The sequence below is a fragment of the Juglans microcarpa x Juglans regia genome, chromosome 2D, assembly GCF_004785595.1.
Source record: "Juglans microcarpa x Juglans regia isolate MS1-56 chromosome 2D, Jm3101_v1.0, whole genome shotgun sequence".
Classification (NCBI taxonomy): Eukaryota; Viridiplantae; Streptophyta; class Magnoliopsida; order Fagales; family Juglandaceae; genus Juglans; species Juglans microcarpa x Juglans regia.
Window position 1 is genome coordinate 8529701 of NC_054596.1, and position 14633 is coordinate 8544333.

General features: G+C 36.4%; 2 protein-coding genes across 4 annotated transcripts; one reads left to right on the forward strand and one right to left on the reverse strand.

Annotated features, from left to right (window-relative positions):
- Positions 1 to 304: 304 nt before the first annotated feature.
- LOC121248377 lies at positions 305 to 3021 on the forward strand. 3 transcript variants are annotated; one of them, XR_005937430.1, is made up of 5 exons: positions 305 to 1099; positions 1347 to 1442; positions 2291 to 2450; positions 2537 to 2668; positions 2767 to 3021. XR_005937430.1 is itself a non-coding variant. In XM_041146837.1 (4 exons), exons 1-4 carry the CDS (start codon positions 928 to 930, stop codon positions 2580 to 2582), a joined length of 474 nt encoding a protein of 157 aa, XP_041002771.1. In that variant the 5' UTR covers positions 305 to 927; the 3' UTR covers positions 2583 to 3021. The 3 variants fall into 3 exon arrangements, 2 of the variants coding, with proteins under 2 accessions (XP_041002771.1, XP_041002772.1); XM_041146837.1 differs by having other exon boundaries at positions 2537 to 3021; XM_041146838.1 differs by having other exon boundaries at positions 2540 to 3021.
- Positions 3022 to 4466: 1445 nt separating this feature from the next.
- On the reverse strand, positions 4467 to 12193 carry LOC121248238 (LRR receptor-like serine/threonine-protein kinase ERL2). Its single transcript, XM_041146640.1, has 27 exons — positions 11845 to 12193; positions 10983 to 11121; positions 10773 to 10844; positions 10595 to 10666; positions 10420 to 10491; positions 10250 to 10321; positions 10008 to 10079; positions 9684 to 9755; positions 9513 to 9584; positions 9337 to 9405; positions 9105 to 9176; positions 8944 to 9015; positions 8795 to 8866; positions 8612 to 8683; positions 8464 to 8535; positions 8271 to 8342; positions 8097 to 8168; positions 7946 to 8017; positions 7761 to 7832; positions 7587 to 7658; positions 7422 to 7493; positions 7268 to 7339; positions 7125 to 7198; positions 6695 to 6826; positions 6272 to 6610; positions 5652 to 6022; positions 4467 to 5251 (listed from the first exon to the last, which is right to left on the reverse strand). Exons 1-27 carry the CDS (start codon positions 11951 to 11953, stop codon positions 4889 to 4891), a joined length of 2964 nt encoding a protein of 987 aa, XP_041002574.1. The 5' UTR covers positions 11954 to 12193; the 3' UTR covers positions 4467 to 4888.
- Positions 12194 to 14633: the final 2440 nt, after the last annotated feature.

A 14633-nucleotide genomic window follows, 5' to 3' on the forward strand; every position in this document is an offset into this window, starting at 1 on the left:
ATAAGTATCGTATAATTCTTTTAGACGGCTTTGAAAAAAAGTGGTTTAATATTAAAAAATTAATTTTTTTTATATAGATCTCATATTTGTTTACTTTTTTTTTTAAATATTGCGCGACGTTTGTACATTTCACAACTGTATATAGCATTAGTCAAATTTTAAAATTTTATTATTCATTTGATAAATACTACAGTAGGAAAATTATAATAAAATTAAATTTATAAATTGAAATATATCGTATGATATTTGAGTTCTACTTTCGTAAAATGGCTTCGTGGTCAATACATTTTAAGTTCAAAAAAAGTTCGGACCCCACCGGTTAAAAAATTCGGGCTTTCCTGAAATTTTGGCGCTATAAAATGCCCGCTCCGTCGTCCTCACCACCTCCTCCACTCACTTCCATCAGTTCATGGCTCCTTAACAGTTAACATAGTCCCAAATTCTCGCTGCCAGTTCCGACGCCAATTTCTCAACGAATAATTTAGGTTTTACCCAATTAGAACGTTCCTCATTTTAACTCTCTCTCTCTCTCTCTGTATATATAATTTTTCCCGGAATTAAAGGCTTAGGCAAAGAGATTTGTCGCAAAAGTTATTGGGATAGTAAAGTTTTGATGGAGGTTTGAAGGGAATGAGCGGTGCTTTCTCTCTCGTTCTCCGAGAAAGAGAGAGAAAGCGTGGGAAAATCTTTAAATCAATGTTGTTGGTTTGGTTCGTTATCGCGAAGCAGTAAAACCAGAGCTTTCTTTCTCATTTTCCGTGGGGTTTCCGAGAAAAGGAGTAAGACATATAAAGGGGAGAAAGAAAATCTGTAAAGAAAAATTTGAGAATTGAGAGAAACTATACGGTATCTATGGCGTTCCTTGCCTTGGCTTCTTTGCCTGATACGTGGTTGTGAGAGTGAAATTGAAGCGAATGCGATACAGAAATGAACGAAGATATGGAGGAGATTGTTATGGAACCGTTCGTGGCTGAAGAAATTGATCTCGATTACGAGTTCGATGCGGCTACGTTCTATGATTTCACCCGGGCGGAGACTGATCTCGAGGCTATAAAAGCCGAGCGCTGGTTCGAATCCGCACAGAGTTATCCGCCTTCGCGTAAGCAAGCACCCACAGCATGTTGACTGTTTAAGAAAAATTTGGTTTATGGATGGTTATACTCCGTCTACGTCATTTGGTGGAATTGTTATATTTCGTATAAGTTGATAACGATTTTCTATTTGGAACATTGAATGCATATTTGTAGAACTAGTTAACATTTTACGACATGTCCTGTTGTGGTATCTGAATATCTTATATGGTATACCTCGATTATTTTTTAAATGTTTTATCGTTTAATTTCTAGCTATCATCGTCAAGTTGAAAAAGTGGGGGAAAGACCTTCCTGTAGAAAGTAGAAACACCGAAACGAGGAACTCCAGTGGCAATGGCTTTAACAAAGGTATACTTGATAGAATTCTTCAACTTTGTTTTTTCATGTACTTAACTATACCATTAGAAGTAAATCGATATATTTTTTTTAAATAAATAAAGCAATGGTGGTACAAGTATTATTCGATCATTCTCATGTTTAACATGGCTTTGAAATTCTGGGCAACAGTGACGAGATGAACATACCTGCAGAAAGATGCAAAGAATCGTGATGTTTAAGTTGTTTTGTCAAATGCTAGTAGTGCAAAGTTAAATTCAAAACAGAGTCTCACAAATTGGTGCACAATGTACAAATTGGACTGTTTGGTATTGTATCCAATTCGGTGGTTATTTCTATCGGAGAACTGTTACAGACACAAAGAGATTATATAAAGTAAACTTACAAACTGATGTGACTTCATAGAATCCGTTAGATCTACTTTATAATAAAAGTAACTTTACGATCTGACATTCCACATCAAGTCACATCAGTTTGTAAGTTTATTTTTGTGTAATCACTTTGTGGCTAATGTATTTTCCTTTCCATCTTCCAACTCCCTTTGAATTGCTTATAATCTGAAAACGTCTTATAAATAACTTACTTATATTGGCCAAAAATACCAATGGAAGTCTTGTGATATCAAGTGATAATAATAACTAATGGAGATTGTGTGATATTGAGCCTCTTTTTGATACGAGGTTGAAGCAGCCATTTATTGAAATTTTCAATTTTGAACAAGTAATAAAATTAGAGTTGACCAGATAAATATTCCATGTTCTACGTTTATTTTTGGTGTTAACTAGCTTTTAATGTTTCTTACAATCGTTCTTTATGTTTCTTCTTGTTGTGTATCCAAATACTAATTCATGTATCGTTAGGATTTCTTTTTTATAAGCAGATGGCTGAAGCAGGGCCAAAAGCCAAAACAAAGTCCCCAGTCAAGTCAACCTTATCGAGGAGTTCTACCTTAATGAAACCAACAGCAAGTCACTTGGCCAAGCAGAAGAAACCTCGTGTTCATTCTACCCGATTTTTGAGGTGATAGAACGTTAGTTATTTCACAGGTACCCTTTTTATTGGTGACACTGGCCAGTCTATAACTAATCTCCACTTTTCTTTTTCAGTAGTTGGTGTTCCCCCAATTGGGTCTCACCAAAGATCCGTAAATGAGACCGTGTGTATATTCAATTGGAAAACTCTTTCTTTCAGGCGTTTTTGCACACCTAAGCTGACATGGAATGTGATTTAATGAAACGGTTCCTTTTCGTTTTACTTTCAGTGAATGAGTTTTGGGCGGGATGGAAATTTAAATGAAAGAGGGCGGTACGCTAGCTTATGTTAACTAATCTAGCAGGCTTTCACTTCAGACAAACCATGATGGCTGGTTGAATCATTAACCTGCCAAAGAGTGCCAGGGGAGGAGGAGCATTGCTTTGCAAGTTTAAATGGTGTCTTACGGAGTTCTCTAAATTTATTGAAAGTATCTCCATATAATATGGGAGTCGTACATGGAAGACAAAACTTAAAAAAATATTGTTTGTCTCACTTTTAATTCCTACTTAGAATTGTTAATATTTTATTCAACGTGTCTTGGATTTTTTATCAAACATCTGGAGTGCATTTAAGCTTTATATGTGTATTTTCATGGAAAAGGACACACGCCACCTCCTCGAATTATTATTAAGACTGATAGAAGTTCTTCGCAGAACTCACAAGTAGTTTGTTATGAACCCATTAGGCAGAACTCATTCTTGAAAACCGGTTTACAAGAGAAGGATGTCTAGGGGTTTATAAGGTACCAATCAATCTCATATTTAGTCGATGTGGGATCGTAACAACCATCCATACTGCAGTCGATGTCCACGACGGTCCCGACGCTCACACGGGTTGGCTGTGCGCTAGGTCTTTCCTAACCCCGAACGAACATTATTATGTTGGCATTACCCCCTGTGCCACACAATTGCAATCGTGTGAACATGGACTGCATACGTGTGGTGGCTCTGATACCATTTATTATAAACCCACTAGATAGAATTCACCCTTGAAAACCAACTTAAAAGGTAATGGTGTCTAGGAACTTATAAACCACCAACCAATTACATACTTAATCAATGTGGGATTGTAACATAATTAACTATGATGGAATACCGAGTGATAGGGATAAAAGGAGTGGACACTAGAAGAGATGAGGGAAATGAACATAAGCCAAACTGTTTTGATCAAAAAAAGAAAACACGACACGTTACCCTTGCAGACTGTGGTCCCCGACAATTAGGAGGTGGCTTACGCGTAGAGGAGATTGGCCAAGCTGTAGCAGAGAGAGGAACGAGAGAGCACCACCAGCAAATCTTGGGGTGCTAATATGGGATTTGAGAGAGGGGAGACAAATGAAGGGGATCTGGATCTTCTTCTATTCGTGTTTTCTTTCCTTTTTTTCTCTTCTTTTTTTTAAATAACTCTAAAGCAGCAGTTCCAAAACCCAATAAATATTTAACTCAAATTATTTTATTATTATTTATAAAATTCTCATCTCATCTTTTACAAATCTAACACTCCAAATTTGATTTGCATTTGAAAGCTTTTTCCGTCATTCACATAGAAGCAAGTCATTTTCAAAACCACGAATTTATGATCTGTTGCAAGATATTGTACTGCTTACAATACTTTTTTTTTCTGGTGACGTACGATTGCCGTATCATTGTGCTGCTTGGCGGTTGTTAGGGAATAGGGTTCCATCTCGTCTCAATATCAGAATTTGGAGGCTTCTGGATTATTTGCACACTAGGAAAGTGATCTCGATAGTCCTTGCAGGCTGGACACATTTGACGTTATGCCTGTTCATACAAGACCTCTTAAGTCCTTACTCGTTGAGAACCTGATCTGGCAACAGCTTGTTGGGCACAAAGACATGGTAGTAGATAGTAATTTTACTGAGAATATGATGATCTACCTACTTACATATATTGGCTAAATGACGACGACCCATATGGGATTTATCATCTAGTTTGTAGTTCAGTTATCGGAGGTTGCGGAATAATGAATTGGACAGGTTCGTTGACAATAGAGCAGTATTATATAATTCCTGCAAACCCGTCACAGAAAAGAGGAAAATCTTTACAGTAGAAGCTAAATCTTGTGGAAGTCTGAATGTGAAGGCATTAACAACTAAATGGTTGGACTAGAGGAAATAAGACAAAACTATACTGGAGCATAGACATGTTGTCAGCATGTATTCGAACAAAATACACATTACAAATTGAGGATTACTTGTACCGTAATGTTGGCAGATTCAACCGTCCAAAAATGTATCATCAGATGTTCACGAGCAAAATGTAGTCAGTAATAGATGTCCCAGAACCAAGTCATTAGAGCCAGATATTCATCAACTTTTAGGGAAGGAACAAAAACTGGGACTTTGCCTATCTTCCATCCTCTTGTTTTTTCTTGTCGGATGCCAAGGACTGAAATGGGGAACTTCAAAGGGTATTCTTAGATATGACCTCACCAAACCGAACAAACCACTGAGCATCAGAAGAATTATTCTCCTGCTGAAACTGCAGCGGCTGCACTTTTGGTTGCTGTTGTCCTTTGTCGATCACAAATTGAGTATAGTCAACTGTCTTTGGTGGTTCAAAACCAGGTTTTCCAGGAGGTGCTGGAATCAGGGAGACCAAAACCCTAGAGACCTCATGCATGGTTGGCCTCTCAGAAGGGTTCCGCTTTGTGCACAGCAGAGCAAGTTGGAAGGTCTTCCTGACATGGGCTAAATCCATGCAAGTCACAGAAACCTCAGGATCAACAGCCTCCATGACTGTATTATCATCTGCCTTGGACAATATCTGGAGAAAATAACAATAATGAGAAAAGGGAGAAAAAAAACAACTATAATCCGCTGCATTTTATATCTGGCTCCTGTTGTTTTGTATGTATTGGGATCCCAACCACGCACAGAAGTGAAAAATATTGAATCCATCTTCATTTTAGTTTTAACCAGATGCCCCATACTTCCCAACACTTGGTCAGACAGTCCCAATATTCAAATAAGAAATCATCCTATCAATTAGCCAAAGCAAAATGGCCATACATGCCAAATTGGCCGATCAAAACTAATCACATCACACTGCAGTGTGCAAAATCAACCAAGTTTGACCAGGATCTTGAACTTCATTTATTGCCAATTTAGGATGACAAGACTTTTAACAATTCATACAGAAACAACTTTGTGATCGAGAAACATACCAGTTGATGCAAGTTTGACTCATTGTCCACTGCCTTCTTTCCAGTCAGTAGCTCCAGTAGAACAATGCCAAAGCTATAAATATCCGATTTTTCATTGAGCCGGGATGTTCGAGCATACTCTGGGTCAATATAGCCAATTGTTCCAAGAACATAAGTGGATGCATGAGTTTTTGAAGCTGAGATGCATTTGGCAATCCCAAAATCAGAGAGATGAGCCTCAAAATTCTCATCCAGCAGGATATTTGACGACTTAACATCCCTGTGTATAATTCGGGGGTTGCAATCATGGTGAAGATAAGAAAGTCCCTGAGCAGCCCCAACTGCTATTCTTAGTCGTGTCTCCCAATCAAGTTTTACCTTCTTTGAAGGTCCTGTAATACATGCCACGTCAAAACAGTAGGCAATATCCAAGAAAAATCTACACTATATACACTTGATTCATAGTCCTAAAAAACAGTACATCTCTCTTCCAGAGTTGAAAAGTTTTCCTGTATTCCAGAAGTTAAAGAAAGATAACAGCATAGCTTTTTATTCATAACTTCTCGTACCAGAAATGAATCATAAAACTCATCAAATTCAAGAAAATCAACAAGTAATAAAAACAGTATAGGCAAGCTAACCATGAAGAAGATCCCACAGAGAACCATTGTCCATGTAATCATAGAAGAGAAGGTTTCCGTAGAGAGAGAGAGCATATCCATGCAAGCTGACTAGGTTCCTATGTCGAATGCTACCAATTGTTTCCAGTTCGGTCTCAAATTCTTGCAAGTTGTTTGGATATTGGTTGTAAAGTCGCTTAATTGCAATCGGCCGGGAATTCTTCAAGACGCATTTGTATACTGTGCTAGAAGCACCATACCCTATAATATACTTCTCATCCAGATTCTCAGTGACTCTCATTATATCATCAAAGGTGTGAATAGCCATATCCATATGAAGAATTACAAGCGTGGCGGAACCTAGAAATAAAAGAAATGCACCTCAGGACCTGAGGTTAAAAAGATAGGAATATTTTGCAAGTACATTGGCCAAAGTTTGGATACCTTGTCCACTCCCTTTAGATCTCTTTGTCAATTGCTTTGGTTGGTTCGATTTGTAGATAGCAACTATTACCACAGACAAGAGGGTGATGAAGCCAAACGACATACAAATAACTGCAGCTTTAGAGAAAAGCGCTGGAAAAGAGAGATATATTAGGATGAAATTATAAAATAATTTTATTTGAAAGCCTTTACGCCACGTACCATCCACTTGACATAATTATATTTGAAAAGATAATTCTAAAATTTAAATCTTATAAATCAAATTATGCAATGTGGATAGTGCGTAGTGTAAAAACCTTCCAATAGCACTACTCAGATATAGAGGAAGTTCCAAGCCCTCAAAAAACATGAACTCAAGCCTGTTGGCATAACAAATATTTCATTAATGGGAACTGAAATGCACCCCGCCGGTACATAATTGTATTAGTACCTCTGGATTTTGCCATATAAGGTCCACATATCGATCCCAACCAGTTGCCACACAACAACGGATTCCCTATGAAGCTGCTTTCAATGTACACGGAATCATTAAAGGAGTCATCATAAAAAATAAAAATAATCTTTTTGCCATACCTGTCTGGTGAAAAGCGTGAGAAGTTCCTCATAAGGGGTACAGCTCCCGATAAGTTATTGTAAGAGACATTGCTGAAAATTGAGGAATCAAATATTAAAGGATGCTAAACACTACATGAATGGAAGTGGAAGAGGAGAGTGGAATTCAACTTACAGAGTGGCAAGACTAAAACAATTCGTTAGTTCATCAGGAATTTTTCCATGCAATTTGTTGTTGTTAAGAATCCTAACGAAACATTTACGAAGGAAATGGCTTTAGCCAAAAATGTGCCAGCTACAAAACCATCAAATTATGAAAGGGGTAGCAGATGTTACTTACAGAGAGAAGATATCCTGCAACTGACCAAACTCTGGAGGGATGCTACCACAGAGATTATTCATCGACATATCACTACAATTAAAGATAAGTTTCACACATTTAAAGATAAATATCGAAAGGTGATGTCTCCTATGATTACACCAACAAAAATTACTACATAAGCCTAAAACTCACATGATCAGTATACTTCTGAGGTTGCCAAATCCGGCTGGCAGAGACCCATCAAGATGATTGCCACTTAAATTTCTAAATGCAAATATTGATCATGAACATTACCACCAAATATCAAAGAAATTCAAAGTATTGGATGCAAAAAAATTGAAGTAAAATTGAGGGGGAAACTTTGATTGCAGACTCACAGGGTGAGAAGGTGTTCCAAGTCACCAATTGAAGCTGGAACAGGTCCAGAGAAATTATTGCGAGAGAGGTCACTGAAAAAGAGTAACACAGTCAGCCGCCTCTTGTGAGACGGATACTAACCAGAAAAACAAATTTTCAAATGAAACTTACAGTGTATCAAGATTAATGATGTGTCCAAGCTCTAGAGGAATTCTGCCTTTGAAACTGTTAGCTGAAAGATTTCTGTAAGGTCCAGAAAGTTTTCTTTTATCAATAATGTACAGGAAAAACATGCAATAAAAATCATAAACGAAATACTTTCAAACCCAGTGAGTCAACTCTTACAGATAAGTCAAACTGTCCAGATTGCGCAAACCCAAAGGGATTGATCCATTTAAGCGATTACCATGCACATTGCTTGGGGGACGTGGGAAAAAATCACAAAGACCAGTCAATTGCAGACAAATTTAAAATTGAAATTAATGTCACAAGTCAAAAACATATAAAGAACCAAAGGAAAAAAAAAACACCATCTTACAATTGATTCAATGCCACACAGAAGCTGATGTTGGGTGGAATTGGTCCTTCAAGCTCATTATTGGCAAGATTCCTGATGCATAGAATGAAACAGTGATTAACATATAACGTTTTGAAAAAGAAGACAACATATAGAAACAAAATCTCACAATTCAAACAGCTGCTCCAGCTTTCCAAGTTCAGAAGGAATCTGCCCGACCAGTTTGTTGTCATTCAACTGCCTGCAGACTTCTAGCTCAGTAAAATATATAAACTAAAACATTTTTTTATCAGAAAAAAATATAATGTAAAACATAACACCCAAACTATTTATTCCATGCAAGATATCTCACAGGTAGCTAAGCTTTGACATGTTGCCAAGCTCTGGAGGTACTGGCCCAGTGAGCTTGTTGCCATGGAGATACCTGGAACAGCCAGAGTCAAACACAAATGATCCTACATAGTTGTATGCAAACTCTCTTTTCAGGCAACATTAACTCACAGCTTGCCCGTGTATGATAAGTTGCCAAGTATTGGTGGGATTGGCCCAACAAGTTCATTCTCACTCAAATCCCTGTAAGTGTAGGACAGAACAAGTAACTCGAAACAGTCATACCATAAGCACTAGAATATGGAAATGAAAGCAGTAATGTGCATACGTACAGGACAGCAAGGGCCTGCATCAAACCAATCACCTCTGGGATCTGCCCCGTTAGCCTATTTCCTTGCAGGGACCTAAAAGAAGAAGTGTGTAAAAGCTGTAACGCAGGTCTCAATGGCAACATAGACAAATAGAACAAAATTTTCATAAATAGTCCTCAAATCTTCCTAACAACTTAAAGGGTTCCTAATGTGTTTAAACTGAGTAAAATGTTGATTTTGGGAGGAAACTAACAGAGTTGCCACTTGTAGGAATCCAATATTGTATGGAATCTCCCCGGTGATTTGATTGTAGGATATATCCCTGAAATCATTGATACAATCATGAAAGTTACTACTATGAATATATATAAATACATGTGTAGATGATTAGAGAAGCATATCAAAAGTCACCAAAGGCTGTAAACATACAAGATTTCAAAACTTGTACAGTTCCCAATGCTCTCAGGTATTGTACCCGTCAGATTATTCCCTCTAACGTCACTGCAAATAATATGAGGATTTCAATCACATAAGAAACAATTGTAAACTTACGGAACAATTCCGTGGGAATTCATAAGTGCATGTATGATCTGTACTCACAAATACCACAGGCCTGTTAATTGGCACATATCAGGTGAAAGTGTTCCAGTCAATGAATTTCCTCGTAACCCTCTGTAGAAACAATTTCAACCAAACGAATGAAAAGTTGGAAGTATGTATCTACAAAAGACTGTTAGACAATTGTTAACCATAAGAGGAACATTCAACCTCATGAACGATTAGCTCAAAGCATCAAAACCCAGAAACAGTGCCCGTTTGACTGAGTAATAAACAGGTAGCACATATTTTTTTTTACAAGTACATAAAGGTAGCAGGCTAGCAGCATCTTTAGATGAATCCTGTGGAAATTACACCGGTACTTACAGGTATTGAAGCACCTCATTCCAATAAAGAAGTCTCGGTATCTCCCCTGTAATCTGGTTCCGTGCAAGATCACTAAAAAATAAAATCACCAAGTAAGCTCACATCACTGATGATAAAAACCATGAGATACAATTAAGACACCAGCACCATAGAAATGACCAGTTTTAAAGCCCACAATGCATATATATTTGCACATGTTAAAACCACGCGTACAGGAGAATCCAGGAGAAAAGAAAGCGTACAGAGTCTTGAGGTTCGGAATCTGGGTTAGTGTTGAAGGTATGGGGCCAGTCAACTGATTGTTCTTCAAATTCCTGTAGCCGGCAAATTGGAGAATTCTGAGTTAAAATGACCAAAAACAGGTTGACATAAAACATGACATGCTAAAAGAAAACGCAAATTCAAGACTTACAAAAGCTCAAGCTGCTTGAGCTTAGATATCGAAAAGGGAATGTCCCCAAACAGCAAATTATCAGACAAATCCCTACATTTAGAACAAAGTCGTTAAATTAAAAAGAATACAACGCTCCAGACGTCTTCACCCAAGAAGGGGCAAAACAAGAAATCAAAGAAAATGGAAATTGTACAGATGCACAAGGGAAGCACAGTTGCCAATTTCATCCGGGATTTGACCAGTTAGCTTATTCCCCTGTAAGTCTCTGCCGTTTCAACAAAAAACAAAAGTAAAAAAATGAACAAGCTAAATAATATTTTATTCTGATAAATGAAGCAAAGCAAGTAATAACAGAACAAACAATTGCGTACATGTATTGCAAGTTTCTTAAATCTCCAATTGCCGGTGAAATCTCTCCACCTAGGTTCAAGTTCGACAGATTCCTGGAACAATGTACCAGAAACCTTTAGAACCTAGCCAAAACCTATATAAATCCAGACGAAAAAAAAAAGAAAAAGAAATAGCTCTAAAAAGAAAATGAAGAAGATACACAATAAAGGTGTTAGAGAGAGAAGCAATACAGAGTAAGCACAGAGAGGCTGGCATTGTAGCAGAAGACACCACGCCAGGAACAGAAATCTTGGTTGTGCACATCGTCCCAGTCAAGCAAAACGTTCACCACGTTGCTAAACGAGGCCTTGATCGACATTAACGCTTTCCCTACAAATATCGCCCACCATTTATATATTAGAGGAAGCTATTCGCCCAAAAACAGAGGAAGTTAGCTTTTAGCTTAAAAAACACCTATATGCAAGTTCTAGAATATAATAGTTGGAAAGACATAAGATGCAAGCGCATCTACCGATTACAATCATCAGTGCATACAGATTCACAAGTACTCCATAATAATATTATTTTATTCCGAAGCCTGCGAGCTGCTAGAAATAAAATTGCTATCCAGAAACAACTTTTAGAACTGGAAGAAAAGAAGGGAGACTTTTCGCGATGACAAAAAGACCTTTTAAAATTTGAAATTTCCCTTCATGGGCCATGTTTTGCTGCTGATGGAATGTGTATAAGCAAGACGAAGAACAAGAAAAGGTAACTATAGACTTGAGTCAATATGAGTTGACAGTCGTCTAGGAAAACTGCAGCTGAAGATCAAAATACATTATTATTTTTATTATTTGTCGGAGAATATTGATTCGTGTTTTCTTCCTTCCATTTCTTCGTCCGTTTACGAAGCAACTAAACGGAACATCACACATTATTGGTTTCATGGCCATTAATTTCTTCCGCCAATAACAGCTTGCATATATAGTCCACGGAGTCCGGGGCTTATTGTAGATCCTTTGGACAACAAAATGAGCCTCAGCGGTTGAAAAATATACAAAAAGAAAGAAAGACTAGACATAAAGCAGAGCTCAAACACGGGGAGAGCACCTTCGTCGTTGAGTGGAGAAGCAATGGGACAGAGAAGAGCCAGAACGGTGATTATTAAACACAGAGAGAGCTCCTTGCTCCTCCACTGCAGGAATACCTCCACCTCCATGGTGGAATAATACAAGAACCCACGCACAATGAACGCAAGGAGACGGCGAACGTCGGAAGAAATGAAATGCGGAGAAAGAGAGTGATAAGTTCAGACACAAGATGTGAGCTCTGGTTTTCCTTTTGAGAGAGAAATAGAGAGAGAGCAGGCTTTTGGCGTGAACTGAAAGGAACAGAGAGAGAATGTTAATGTTAGAGAGAGGTGAGGATAGGACAGGCTCTAGAGAGAGAAAAGGCGAACTTGTGGTTTTAGAGAGAGAGAGAGAGAGCTATAAACGGCGGTGAAGAGACGTTAGTGACTGACTGAGAAAGAGAGTGAGACACTCGGCAGCGGCCGTCATTCGTACTCTCTCCGTTTCCCGAAGTTCTTCGACAGCTATTTGTTGAGTGATAATCCAACGCGCAGTGTCGCGGAGAGTGATCCGTGGTCCTATCGGATGGCAATAGGTCTTTTGATGTTTTGTTTGTTGCCCCCGATTTAACAAGTCTATGAATACGCGCGGTTTGCGTAGCGCGTAAAGTGGTGGTACTTGTAGTATGCAGAGAGAACATAAGCGCGTGGTGTTGTACTGTAACAGGGACAGTGGAAGAGGAGCTGGATGGGTTCTTGTTTGTGGAACAGTTAAGAAGAAAAAAATGCTGTTTCCACTCTTTCAATTTTCGGATGCACCCACCGATTTGGTTGATGGGGGAAAAGAAAAATGCGAATTTACCCCAAAATCTTCATTTAAAAAAAAAAAAAATGATCACATAGGATTTGGGGTTCTCTTTATGTTCGTTAGCCAATCCCTTCCATGCTCTTTTTTAAGTCAACGTATGCAATGTAATATTAATAGAAGAAAAATTATATTTTCACGTTTGTGTTTTTATATTTAATAAAATGTTTCTATAACATAATTTAATTTAAAATATATATTTTAAAATTTAAATCCTATAAATTAAATTATATCACATAAATATTTTTCTATATCTATTCTACATACCGACTTGAACATCAAATAACTAAAGAAATCAGAATATAAGATAAATGAATTTCAACAAATATTTTAATATAGTCATGACGGTTTAAGAAAATAAAATTAATAATAAATGGCAATGAGATCATCATCTTTCTCGCTTTTGAGTAAGAGAGGTAGAAATAAAACATCCCCAAACTAAGATATCACTTAAGAAAATTAAAACTCGAAATTATAAAAAAATAATAATAATAAAAGAAAAAATAAGTGAATCTCCAAAATGTTATTGGGCTTTTTTTTTATTTTTGGGCTTTTCAAAGATCTAAATTTTTTGTAATTCTAAGGCATCGTTTGATTACACAGTTTAAACTATTTCATCTCATATAATCATTATAATTTTTTAAATTTTTATCAAAAATATAATAAATAATTTAATTTTTTAAATTTCAAAATAAAAATATATAAAATATAAAAAATAATTTAATTTTTTATATTATATAATAAATATAATTTAATTTAATTTTTAATTATATATGTAATCAAACCAGATGTTAGAAGAGGATAAATGCAAGCGGCATTTTAGGTGGGGAGTGAAGGTAGGGACCTAGGAGGAGAAAAAAAATAAAGGAGCTGCATATGCGATCCATAATGAGGAACCTATAATAGAAACAACGATGCATAATTATGCACAAGCTGGACCATTTATTTGTCAGCTCACCTCCATCATAACCAAACCTTTTACCTATCCAGATTCCACTCTGTAATCTATTCCCCTACCTACCTACCTATTGCCCCCAAAATTTACAATGGGATGGTGTCTCGGATAAGTAAAAAAATATTTATTTATTTATTCGTAACCTTTGCTCCACACATTATTTTTTATCTTTAAAATTATGTAACATAAAAATCAAAAATAAAATAATTCATTTAATTTAATAAAAATAAATAAAAACAAGCATATATATAATATATAGAATGATAAGTAACAAAATAAAAAAATAAAAATAAATCATCCGGTGCATCTCATCGGTCACCATTTTGATTTATTTAGTATTTTTCAATAATGGAAAATTAAGACCTTAATTCGTTTAAAATTATGAAAAAAATTATTCATTATCTATTTTTTTATTATCTTTTCATTATCTCAAGATGTACTATTAAATGACAGGTTTACAAGTAAAATATAATAAATAATCTATAATCATCTAATGTCACATTATAAGATGATGAGATGATAATATAAATTAGAATGATGAGTAACATTATTCTAAAAGTATATCTATTAAAATAAGTTCATAAATTGATAAATTTTAAATGTTTTTTTTAAGTTATATTTATTTTTATAAAAGTTCTATATGAATTAAACAATCATTTAAAACAACATCTCAACCTTTTTTTTTTTCCGGATAAAAAAACAAAATCTCAACTTGTGAGTGCTGCAATAAGGCATCACAAATGTACCAATACTTATCTTAAAACTAATTCAAGAAGGATTGGTAGGAAGTGCGGAAACAGTGTCTGTATGGAAGCGGCAGCAGCAGCAATGCTATCGCCACTTTTGGCAACTGGACAGATTTTGGCTTCGTTTAAAGCTGGCTCCTCCAGCTTTTGCTTAACTTCCTTCCCTTCTTCTTCTTCTTGTTTCTTCCCCCCCTAGTCAATGACTACTGCATCATAGCTTCTCTGATTTTCCTTCATTTTTCTTTTCTCTTATTAATATCTATA

Bases quoted from the DNA above. Each gene is read 5' to 3' on its own strand.
- LOC121248238 (XM_041146640.1), bottom strand. From the start codon at position 11,953: ATGGAGGTGGAGGTATTCCTGCAGTGGAGGAGCAAGGAGCTCTCTCTG. The intron at 9,585-9,683 runs GTGAGTACAGAT...TATTATTTGCAG, and splicing joins TTAACAGGCCTGTGGTATTT to TGACGTTAGAGGGAATAATC. The intron at 8,536-8,611 runs GTGAGATTTTGT...TCTATGCATCAG, and splicing joins CTGGAGCAGCTGTTTGAATT to GAATCTTGCCAATAATGAGC.
- LOC121248377 (XM_041146837.1), top strand. From the start codon at position 928: ATGAACGAAGATATGGAGGAGATTGTTATGGAACCGTTCGTGGCTGAA. The intron at 1,443-2,290 runs GTATACTTGATA...ATGTATCGTTAG, and splicing joins TGGCAATGGCTTTAACAAAG to GATTTCTTTTTTATAAGCAG. The intron at 2,451-2,536 runs GTGATAGAACGT...TTTCTTTTTCAG, and splicing joins CATTCTACCCGATTTTTGAG to TAGTTGGTGTTCCCCCAATT.